General features: G+C 36.4%; 1 protein-coding gene across 3 annotated transcripts in view; it reads right to left on the bottom strand.

Moving 5' to 3' along the window:
- LOC131144640 (uncharacterized) overlaps positions 1-12,326 on the bottom strand; it is a 72,694-nt gene that overhangs the window by 36,437 nt on the left and 23,931 nt on the right. For 2 of the 3 annotated variants that reach the window (XM_058093401.1, XM_058093400.1), the window contains exon 5: positions 1,632-1,830. The exons of the other annotated variant lie outside the window; for it this stretch is intronic. In XM_058093401.1, coding sequence (XP_057949384.1) covers positions 1,632-1,830 — 199 coding nt within the window. The remainder of the gene's footprint in view (positions 1-1,631; positions 1,831-12,326) is intronic. 3 annotated transcript variants of the gene reach the window in all.

Genomic DNA, 12,326 nt, shown 5'->3' on the forward strand with positions numbered 1-12,326 from the left:
AGTGGCCATAGCCATTGCATTTAGACACCAATTTATGCCCACCCACTACCTCCCCCCTTCCACTTTGTCCTACAAGCAATCTCCCAGCTAACAAAATGATCTCACTTCTCCTCTGCCCCCAAGTCCCAACCAGAAAAAATATATAATAAGTTTCTCAATTTTACTATCAACCTTTATTAGAATTCTAAAAATAGAAAATTGATTCAGAGGAATGGTAGACAGACACGCTTGAGTGAAGGTGATATGACCACCTAGAGAAAATAAAGCACCCTTCCATCCATCCAATACCTTCTCCACCATAGATTCCTAAAACCAACACCTAGAATTACCCACCAAAATAAAACCTAAATAAGTCAATGGCCACTCTAAGGATTTGTTAGAACCAAGATTTATTTTTAAACAAAAATCATCTCAAAAAGTCGTAGAATTTGTAAGAACATTCAAGAAAGACTCTCTAAGATCACCTAAGAAAAGAGTAGCATCATAAGATGAGACACAATCGGCCCCTCACTATCCAACCCCAATAACTCTCACAAAGCCTCTATCAAGAGCTCTATCTATCAATATACTCAAGATATCAACAACAACAAAAAAAGGGGTAATGAATCCCCTAGCATAGTGCCTCTTGAGGCCCTAAACCACTTCCTTAGTTCTATGATCGATGATAACTAGGAAAAAAAACAAGGAATTTAACAACCACCTTTTTATCCAAGCAAGCCACCAGTCCCCAAAACCATTTGTAGCAAAGATCATATCCAAGAACTTCCAACTAACTAAATCATTAGCATTTTCATAATTCCTTCTCAACTACTTTATCCTACTTATCCAATTTTTCTCTGCTACTTTATAAAAACTTCTTCACTTTAACAACTACTACGGAAAAACGACTTCACTTTAACAACTACTACGATAATATTTTCTCATAAAAGAACACATTAATCTAACCAATATAATCAAAACGCCCAATTCAGTGTAATATGTTCATATGCCTTGTCACAAATACATGTCATAAACAGTTACACCATATAATTGCCATGTCAAGAAAAACAAAAATTGCCACTCCAGCACATCCATAACCAATTCACAATGGTTGTTAATGGAAGGACCAGACTAAACAAATTTGTAATTCAAGGACTCAATTGTAATAAAAGTTTAAGAACTAAATTGAAATCATAAATAAACTCGGAAGAACAAAATCATATATTTTTTGTCCTCTTCAAATTAGATATAGAGAAGGCATATGATCCCACCAATGGAATGCTTTAGTAATTTTTAATCTTAGAGATACATCTTATGGTGAACCACTAGTTGCAAGAATCTCATTGAATTGAGAATCATTTAGGATCTCAAATCAACACCAAGGGAGATAGAGTTGGAATAAACGAAAAGCATGGTCTCTGCAAAGCTGATAATTCAACAGCCCATATTCTAGCTTAATTTTAAGAAAGTAAAAACACTAGTCAGAAAATAAACATTTTCCTATCATAAGTCAATTGAATTGAGAATGCAAAAAAGGACAGATTTATAATCAAATACAGTAACATATTTGGAGACTAGAAAAAGTAAGTCGACTTGACTGACCAGTAATTCAACTATTGAGTATGGCCACCAAGAAAGATCAAGTATCTTACCCAGCTTTTCCAATTTTTCATTGCATTGTACAGGTGAAGAACTTGTTCTGCCATAATGGTCTAACATAATATTTTTCTCACTTTCTATTTGCTTCTTCCCACCCATTGACAATTCCATGTCCTTAGCAACAGTAAGGTCATGGACTGCATCTTCAAATTTTCCTAAAGAAGCATTTGCCTTACCCCTCCTATACCATGCCTGCAACAAAAAGCTAATTTACATTTTAAGATTCTAAAAACTAGTACCCCAGTTACGAAACTAAAAATATAAGAACATATATTTCACATTGAAGTTCTCCACTTCTTTTCTACCTGTCATCATTAGTCAACAAGTAGATACCAAACATATGAAACTGTGGAATAAAGTACACAAAGATAGACTCTGCCATTGACAGTATATAGTGATATGGAACATAGTTTTTTTCTACATTTTCTAAATTTCCTTCATAGTGTAGTTGAAAAGAAACCTAAAAAAATAAAAAAGAAAAATAAGAATCACCATTCATGAAGAAATTGTTCAATATGAGAAAGAACAATAAGTAGCAAAAAAGAAAAGATTATTGGAGAATATTCCCATAATAGACAAACAACATTTGGAAGGCTTATGACAAACAAATATGACACTGGGGAGGTGGCTCATAAGAATTATGTTTGTCATTTCATCTAAATGGCAGAAGACAAGTCTATAGCAGAGCCAACCATAGACAGATTAATTGAAGCAATATCTTAAAATTGAGTAATTAACTCCAAATGCATTAATCTTGCTCATATGTGACCTCTTGAACTCCATCATTATCCCCCACCTGTAGAAAACCCTTCCACAGATTCAAATCATTTGAAGGATGACAAATTAAAGCAAGCTAGTAGATAAACAATATAATCTGCAAGCTTCAGAAATAAATAATAATGCAAGCAGGCAATGCCATTGAAGATGAATATAGGAGGATTGATAAATTCCACATTTGAAATCTTGCTCTTGCCTATAAAATTGAGCTCGACAGATCCATCCTCCATGGATGGCTTACTCTAGTCTTCTTAGGTTACCTTGAGAAGCTGAGCTTAGGTGTCAATATTGGCACATCTCTTGTTTTTTGCAGGCTCTGTTACTAACCCAAACAGAAGCAGCTCAGTTTTCTAGACAGGCTCACTAAACATCTCAACGGACCTCTCGTGATTTTCTCCAACAGTAGTTTTGTTTCTTTCATTCCCTTCATGCTCCACTAGGGAATGCAAAAGAGTTATAACAATATTTAATTAGTTTCTTATTTGTATGATTGCTTCAGTAGTTCATTCTTCACTCAGGGTAAATCGCTCCATGAGATTTAACATGTGTCCTCTCTGGGGGACAGGCTCTAATTGACACTTGGTTCACACTTTTTCCCTGGACTGATAAGATAGGGGCTGCTGAGCTTCTTTCGCAGAACAAGCCAGCAGGTTATATTCTGCTGATATTTTTCTATCTAGCACAGTAGCACATTTCATCCAGGCAGATCTGCCCAGGTCAATCACTTCATATAACCAGCCAGTTCAAGGCTGGCCTGATAATTCAGGATGGGACCAGGTTATGGCACAAATCAAGCAAAACTCCCTTTTCTATCTACTCTCTTCCATAAGAGTCCTGACCCTGTTCAAAGCAGAGCGCTGAGGTTTCAGAAATGGCAAAGGAGGGCACAAATGGCAATTATATCAATATGTTTAAGCAAAGGAGGTGATTGTTGAAAGGGTACCAAACTCGAGCATTGGGAGCTGCTGCTCTTCATCGAGGTTGAGCAGCAGATTTTGACGACACTTTGTCAGCTGTGGTGATGGTGCTCCAACGGTGATGACATATGGGCGAAAGGACAAGGTCTTGATCCAGCTAGGAGATATAGACAGGGGAGGGGTTACAAGGAAAACTTGATGCTGCTGGGGTTCTGCGTGCATAAGTGCATTCCACTCAGGCAACAGTTAGATGAGGCTGGGGGTGTGAGAGATTGCTGTGATTAAGACTATCAATGGGTGAGGCAGCTGTGAACGGATATGCACAAACAGTGGTACAACATGATCAACAATGTGGGGATGATATAGATAGTGTGACGAAGGCGGCGGCTCAGAGGCAGACCGACCTGCTTTGATACCAAATGACGCAGTACCTACATCCTTACACACATGAATAAACTCTCCTACAATCAAATACTTACGGCCTAGAATACTTCGTAATCAAGAAAATTGTTGTAAAGTTAGATATGGAAGAGAGAAAAAGAGAAGAAAAGATGAGAGGAAGAGGAATTATTAGGCGGAAGCTTCCTGGAGCCTACATACAGCTCCAAGTTTACCCTATATATACTAATAGCAAAAAAGAATCACATAAAAAAATATCCCCATTTACACAATCTAAATACTAAAATAACATACTCTCTTCTGATGCTCCCCCCTTAAGCTGCAAATCGCCTAACCCCAGCTTCTTACAACCATTAGATAAGGTGGGCTCATGTAAAGGCTTCATGAAAACATAGCACAAATAATCCACAGATTTCTCAAAGAGAGTCCTCATGACCACCTTCAACTCAGCATTGGTCATAAGATGAGGGGCAATTTCCATGTGCTCTGTCCTCTCATGAAACATAGGATTGCTAGCAATATAAATAGCAGCTAGATTATCATAAAACATATCTTGGCTTCAATACCAAGAATCCCATCTCTAACGTAAGAAAGTTCAACCGCATAAACTCACTCACAGTATGAAACATGGCTTGGTATTCTACTTGAGCACTAGATCTTGCTACAGTAGTTTGTTCCTTGCTACGCCAGTAAATAAGATTACCTCCCACAAATGAACAATATCACAAATGAACAATATCAAGTAGTAGACCTTCAATCATCAATAGAGTCAACCCAATCTGCATAAAAGTATCCAACTCACAATTTTTATTACATTTACATATCAAACCTCTATTGGGAGAGCCTTTGAGATACTACAAAATCCTATAAACAGCATCTGTCTGTCGCTGCTTGATATTTTCCATAAACCTACTCACCACCATCACAACAAAAGATACCTTAGGTCTAGTGAGCAGTGACAATCAAGAAGATCGATTTGCCAACCAACTGCCTATATTAATATTTATCTTCAAAATTTGATCCAACATCCTTAGAAAACTTCACAATTTCCTTAAAATTATCAACTGGTTTAGCTCCCAAGACCCAAAAAACCAATATCACTTAGCAAGTCCAAGGAATATTCAACCCTTTCCTACATTGTATAATCTCAATACCAAGAAAGTATCGATACTCAATTCTTAATTTGGAATTTTTCTTGAAGCCACTACTTGACAACTGTAATCCCACTCTAGTCACCGCCCAATGATGATAACATCATCAACATAAAAACTACTAGAAGTACTGTACCTACCTCCTTTTTGCAAACAAAGGTTGAATGATCATAGTAGAACTGGTTAGAGCCAAATGCAGATATCACCACACTAAATTTACCAAACCAAGCTCAAGGAGATTACTTAAGACCATAAATGGCCTTATGCAACCTACATACATTACAATCACCTCCCCCACCCCCGACCCCAAGCAAAGCAACATACTGGGGAGGTTGTGCCACATAGACCACTTTTTGGAAATCTCCATACAAGAAGGAATTCTTCACATCCAACTCATATAAAGGCCAATAATAATAATAATAATTAACTACCAACAAGATCAATTCACAAACATAAGTTAGTCAAGCAACGAAACAGGTCTCAAAATAATCAATACCATATGTTTGGGTGTAACCCTTTGCAACCAATCAAGCCTTAATCCATTTATAATGACTATCGGAAAGATATTTGAGAGTGTAGTCCGAACGACACCTAACCAACTCTTTGCTAAGGAGGAAGATCCACCAAGTCCCAAGTCTCTTAAGTGGTCAAAGCATCTGTTTCTACATCCATAGCATGCTTCCACCCAAGATTAGCGAGCGCTTCAACAATAGAAACAAATGAAATAGACAAGGTAAATGAAAGCAAAGGATTAGGAAAACGAAGAAACGAAACATAATGAGAAACAGGATAAGGAATTAAGGACTGCCGAGAGTGCATGTTCGAGTACCTTTCCAGTGTGCAATGGGCAAACCCAAGTCACACTAGATGGATGTCAAAAGCCCAAAGTTGAAGTAGTGATGGATAAAAGAGGGGGGTGTATGATGATAATCATGTCTATGCCTGCTTTCCATAATTCATCAAACCCTCAATTGTTTATAGGGGTCAACAATTGATTGATTTGGAAGAGGACAAGAAGATTTCTCAAAAGGTAAAAGGGTAGGATGGAACAAGTGGATCAACACATGAGGGGGGACCAAAAATCGTTGATCGACTCAAAATATATTCATCCAAGAAGGATCCTACACGAGAGAAATAACAAATCCCCTCAAAAAAAGTGACATTGACACTAACATATATCCTACGAGTGTGGGGTACATCCATATATCCTTTTGTTCTCATGTAACCAACAAAAACATATGTCACGGCACAAGGACAAAACTTGTCCTAACCAATTTGTGTAACATGAACAAAACATGTGGAACCCAAGACACAAAGCCACAATAGAGAACACAGATGTTTGTAGGTACAAGATACAACAACAACAACAAAACCAAACCTTAAGTCCAACTAGGTGGGTCAGCTATATGAATCCTTTTCCGCCAATTTATGCGATCATGGAATACTTCTTTTTACAAATTCAGAGCTAATAAATCCTTACTCACGATCTCATTCCAAGTTATTTTAGGTTTACCTCTACCACTTCTACTCCACCCCCCCCCCAACAGTAACTAACTCACTCTTTCTCACTGGCACACTATGTGGCCTACGTTCCAAGTGTCCAAACCATCTCAGCATACGAATATAAAATAATACATACATACACACACACACACACATACATTCATGTATGTGTGTGTGTGTGTGTGTGTGTGTGTGTGTGTATAAAAATATACATATACATATACCACATAAATAAATAAATAAAGGGCAGCCCGGTGCACAAAGCTCCCGCGTATGCAGGGTCCGGGAAAGGGGTGGACCATATTGGGTCTATAGTATGCAGCCTTAGCTTGCATTTTCGCAAGAGACTGTTTCCATGCCTTGAACCCATGACCTCCAGGCGTGGAAACAGCCTCTTGCGAAAATGCAAGGTAAGGCTGCGTACTATAGACCCATTGTGGTCCGCCGCTTTCCCGAAATATATAATTATACATAAACACATATATACTTATACATACATATGCACACTAATATAAATACAAACATGCTATACACACACACACAAACACTAATATATATAACACATACATATACACTATATATATACAAAACATATATATATATATATATATATATTAATACGTGTGTGTGTGTGTGTGTGTGTGTTTACATGCATATACTTATACATAAACACTTACGCATACACGCTACATAAATACTAATACATACATACATACATATATATATATATATATATGTATGTATGTATGTATGTTTTACAAATATCATATTTAAATACTTGCACATATACTACATATATACATATTATGGTATCATATTAAAATACTACCTACAAATCTACATACATATATATATAAGGAGGGGATAAAATTATAAAAATCAAGATGGTATTAGTCCAAGAGATAATAAATGTCATTGGTGTTTATGCTCCTCAAATAGGCTTAGCAGAAAAGCTAACGAAACAATTTTGGGAAGATATGGATAGTATTATATAAGGCATACCAGGGACTAAGAAAATATTCATAGGAGGAGATCTAAATGGATACATTGGAAGGGATAATAAAGGTTAAGAGAGGATACATATAGGAAATAGATATGGAGACAAAAATGAGATTGGAAAGATGATCTTAGACTTCGCTATGTTATATGATTTTATTATAATGAATACTTACTTTAAGAAGATGTAGTATATAAAATTAAGACAGGTTGGGTAAAATGGAGGAGTGCGTCAAGTGTGTTGTGTGAACGTAGAATACCCTTAGAATTAAAAGAAAAGTTTTATAACACGACAATAAGGTCAGCTATGTTTTATGGTTAAGAATGCTAGGCAACTAAGAAACAACATATACAAAGAAAGAAAGTTGCTAAGATGCATATGCTAAGGTGGATGAGTGGTTTAACATTAAAAGATAAAGCAAGAAATGAACATATACGCAAAAATTTAGGCATATAGCATCGGCTGAAAACAAGATAGGGGAGGGATGACTTAGATGGTTTAGACATTTAAAACACGGGCATAGTAGAGCATCTGTGAGGAGAAGTGAGTTAGTTATGGTTTCTGGCATGAAAAAGGGGTAGGGGTAGGCCTAAAATTACTTGGAATGAGGTAGTGAGGAAGTATTTAATAGCCCTTAATCTAATAGAGGAAAATGCTCAAGATTGGGTGAATTGGCGGAAAAGGATTCATGTACCCGACCTCCACCTAGTGGGACTTAAGTCACTTAAGGCTTGCTGTCGTTGTTGTTGTTGTTGAAACACAGATAGAAATTGGTCACAAGGAGGTCATAAATGATAGCTTTATGACATTTGAAATTGTATTAAAATTTGAAGCTAAATATTAGCTACAACATTTTGTTGGATCACATACTCATTCATCTATATTTGTAACAACAAATAATATTAACTAATTCATGATATTTGTTCATATTAATTGAAAATGTTTAAACTGATTACTATATTACGGTATTGCAACTTGTACGCAACATATGTGTCACTGCTGTATTTTATTTTCGATAGCAAAAAAAAAAAATTATTGACAGATATAATACACAAAAAAAAAAAAAAAAAAAAAAGGAAACAAGACATCTCCCTATAGAAAATCTGGGACAAACCAGAACAAAGATACAGAAAACAACAAAAGAAAGAAAAAGGAAACAAACAAAAAAACCCCATCTTCCACAATCAAGCCATCAGATAACGCCAATCTCACTACATATCCAAAAAGTTCACTCCTTTAAAATGCCCATAACCAACACACCACAACAAGACCATGTTATGAATACTCTCCCAAACCAGCACACAATTCAACTTCTTTCCCAAAATGATACATGCATCATGTTTCAACCATAACCGACACAATACTGCAAAAAAGCCACAATTCCATAAAGTAGCCCTGCTCTTTCTCCTTCCAAAATCCATTAATGAAATAGCCAAAAAGTCCTCCACCGATTCTCGACAAACCCAGCTCCCTCCCAAATCACCTTATAGCTTGTTCCACACTCTCCAAATGAAGTCACAATGCAGAAAAAATGAGACGCTGTTTCTGAATTATTATAGCAAAGCACACTACATCTAGAGAGAGTGCCTTCAATGGTCTCCTAATCTGCAACAATTTATTGGTATGATTCTATTAAGCACATCCAACAAGATAAAAGCCTTAATTTTTCGTGGAAGTTTGCCCTTCCAAATAGTAGAATAAAGAGGAAAATAAGAAATTGAATAGATCAAGAACTAACATATGATTTACATGAATAACACACCTGATGGATCCAAGAACCAAAAACAAGAATCAAATCCTGAAATATGACAATTATTCAACAAAATCAACAAAAAAGCCAGCTCATTCAATTCCCAATCACTAAGAGATCCCCTAAAATGAAACTCCCAAGAAGCCAAAGGACAAGTCAAATCAACAGCAAAATAAGCAATAGCGTTATTATGCCAGAGCTCAAATAGATGAGATGACAAAAAGAAGTAGACAAAAAAATATTTCCCGACCAAACAGATCCAACAACCCCTTCCCACAAGGAGTATGTAAGGAACAAATCTAAGAGATGGATCCCCACAGGCTCTTCAAAGAACTTAAAACCAAATTTGGCATCCCACGCATTCTCATTCAGCCTAAACTTGCTTCTAATGACTCTACGCCAAAGGAAAAAATTCCTCATGGGGAAATCACCAAAGCCATTTAGCTAAGAGAGCAGTGTTTTTAGACACATTTTCCAAGACCCAACACACCCTCCAATTTTGACCCTCACACATCCTAAATCACCCAATAATCCTTATGACCATGAACTCCAAACCAAAAGAAATCTCTTCTAATTTTCTCAATCTGACTAGCGACCCCAGCAGGAATTTGAAGAATTGACTAGTAATACAACAAAATCAATGTTACCTAGAAAGTGGAACGCCCTTGTACATGGAATCGGAATGGGATTGCGGTATGGTACATGCTCTAAAATGTGGGATGATCAGGGTATACTTAAATAGATATATTGTCGAAAAAAGTATAATAGCACTTGTATATTTTGAAGAGGACATTGAGGTGCTCTAAATGCAAAAAAGATTTTCTATTGTGGAATAGATTAATAATAATATAAATAAGCTTAATATGTGATGATTCCCCACTTTAACTAATAAAAGGTTGTGTTATATAAAAAACATTGAATTAAAACTTTAGATCGATAGCATTTCGAAATGAAAATGTACCATCATTCAAAATGCTCATACCAATACATGGTTAGCTAGGGTGTTTGCATTTTCTAGTAACTATGAGCAAGACACTAGACAAACAAGCCTGAATAAAAGTGGTTCCATCCCTTATAGTAGTAAGGTTTTCGCGATTGTTTTCTTTCTTGCATAAGCGCCCTTCTATTGCTCTTCTCTCACTCATCTGTTGTCATGTTATTAGTTAGGTGTAATGGTGGGGGTTCGATCTATCCAGATCAAAGGGAAATCCTTTGATCTGAGGTTGGATAAGGCAGGGGGGGTTGGTGCTCTATTTGTTCTTAAGAAGAATTGTAAGTGCAATCGGTGGGTATGACTCTCTTCAAGAGCAGCTTCATGGTTTTCTCAGGGTTTCTTTGCTCTTGCTGGTAGGTTGGGCAAAGGATTTCGAAGACTCCGGGTGGGTTATATTGATTATTGGATAGGGTTTCATGTGACTAGGGCAAGGAATTTCATGGAATTAGGACATGGATAAAGGTGTAAGAAGTATTCCATTTTCATTCCTAAAGGTCTGAAAAGGGAATAGTGATCTCAATTTGGGGAGGCCTTTGTTGCTTTGGAGAGTTCTTGTTGATCAAGCTCAAATGAAGTAGATAGCAAGATGATTAATGGAAATCACTCGTGAAGCCAAGTCAGTGCTAGAAGTGTGGGAGATGGTGGAGGTCGATCAATTTCTAAGAATTTGCAGGAGATGGTATGTGCTCGTTTTGAGGGAAGGTCACAAGAGGAGTTCATTCAATTAGCTTCTCAAGAACAACCGACAATGTTGAAGGCGACGTTGTCACATAAGCAATTGAAATCAGAGAAGACTGCGGTTGGGAAGACGAAAATAGAGACGACCAGGGTTTCTTGTGTGGAAGATAGGATGACAAAGCTAGAGTGGGTTGAGCCTAGCTTATTGTCAAATAATATTGACTTGGGTCGGTTGTTCAAAAACAATAAAAGCCTATTATACTCTTTGTTAGGCCTACTAGCTAAGGAGGCCGAGAAGCAGTATTTTGATTTAAAAATGGGCTTGGGTATTGAGGAAGCTTTATTAGAAGAGCATATGGGTGACTTCACTAGGAAGGCCCAAAAGTCTCTATAGTCCGCTGAACATAAGGTAGCTTCTTCGCTCACGACTTGAGAGAATACAAGGAATCATGTCCTTCGAAGCAACAATAGATCAAACATTGTCAATCTCTAAATGATGTACAAGGTGATCTGATATTATGCTCTTCTTTGAATAACATGTTTGATGACCATGATGAAAGTGCTCAGATAAAAGTATAACGCAAGCGACAGGAGGAAGGCCTAATAGGTATGTTGGTTCTCCTCGGCTCGAGGAAAAAGACATTAGGGGTAACTCTAGGAATGTAAAGGAGGGAGTTTGATTCTAAGAACTTTAATTCTTGTGATTTTGAAAACTAGGAATTCATTTTTGGTGAGTGGGAATCAAGCTAGAAATGGAGTCTATTTGGATAATTCGAGGAGTTGGTTAAGTATACACTCATCATAAGGAAATGCAAATGGGTTTTGAAGGGAGGGAACTTATTGGTGAGAAAACACATAAAATTATAAAGAGGGATTCTAAAGGTGTATTTAATTCTTGCGATTTTGAAAACCAAGATTTAATTTTTGGTTCAATAGGAAATCAAGCTAGAAAGGTAGTCTATTTCGATAATTCGAGGAGTGGTAAAGTATATGCTCATTGTAAGGAAATGCAAATGGGTTTTGAAGCGAGGAAACTTATTTAAGATAAGCAAAAATTATCTAGTGAGACAACACATAAAATTATAAATAGGGATTTCAAAAGTGTACTGAATATATAGGAAAAAGCAAATCAATGAGAGGACAAAAGCAATGAAAGTAAGAGACGCGGAGATGTTTCAAATGAGGGCAACATAGGGAGCATAGTCTTAAATTTCCATGAAATTATCAAAATTTCCGTCAAAATTTCCGATTTCTGTCACCCTCAAAATTGAAATGGCAGTCAATTTCCATTTTACATAATTTCCATCGAAATCTCAACAAATCATCCAAAATTTATCAAAATCTCAATATTTTAGCAAAAATTGTCAAAATTTTAACTATAGAATGCAATTTCCTCGAAATTCAAATAAGAAATTTAGGAGTGAAGTAAAATTTCTTTCTTAATTTATTTTATTTTTTTATTGAAACAAAAAGATTATTACAAGGGCTTTCAAAATTATATGAAAATATAAACTTACAACAA

Source organism: Malania oleifera, chromosome 12, assembly GCF_029873635.1.
Source record: "Malania oleifera isolate guangnan ecotype guangnan chromosome 12, ASM2987363v1, whole genome shotgun sequence".
In the NCBI taxonomy this organism is placed as follows: Eukaryota; Viridiplantae; Streptophyta; class Magnoliopsida; order Santalales; family Ximeniaceae; genus Malania; species Malania oleifera.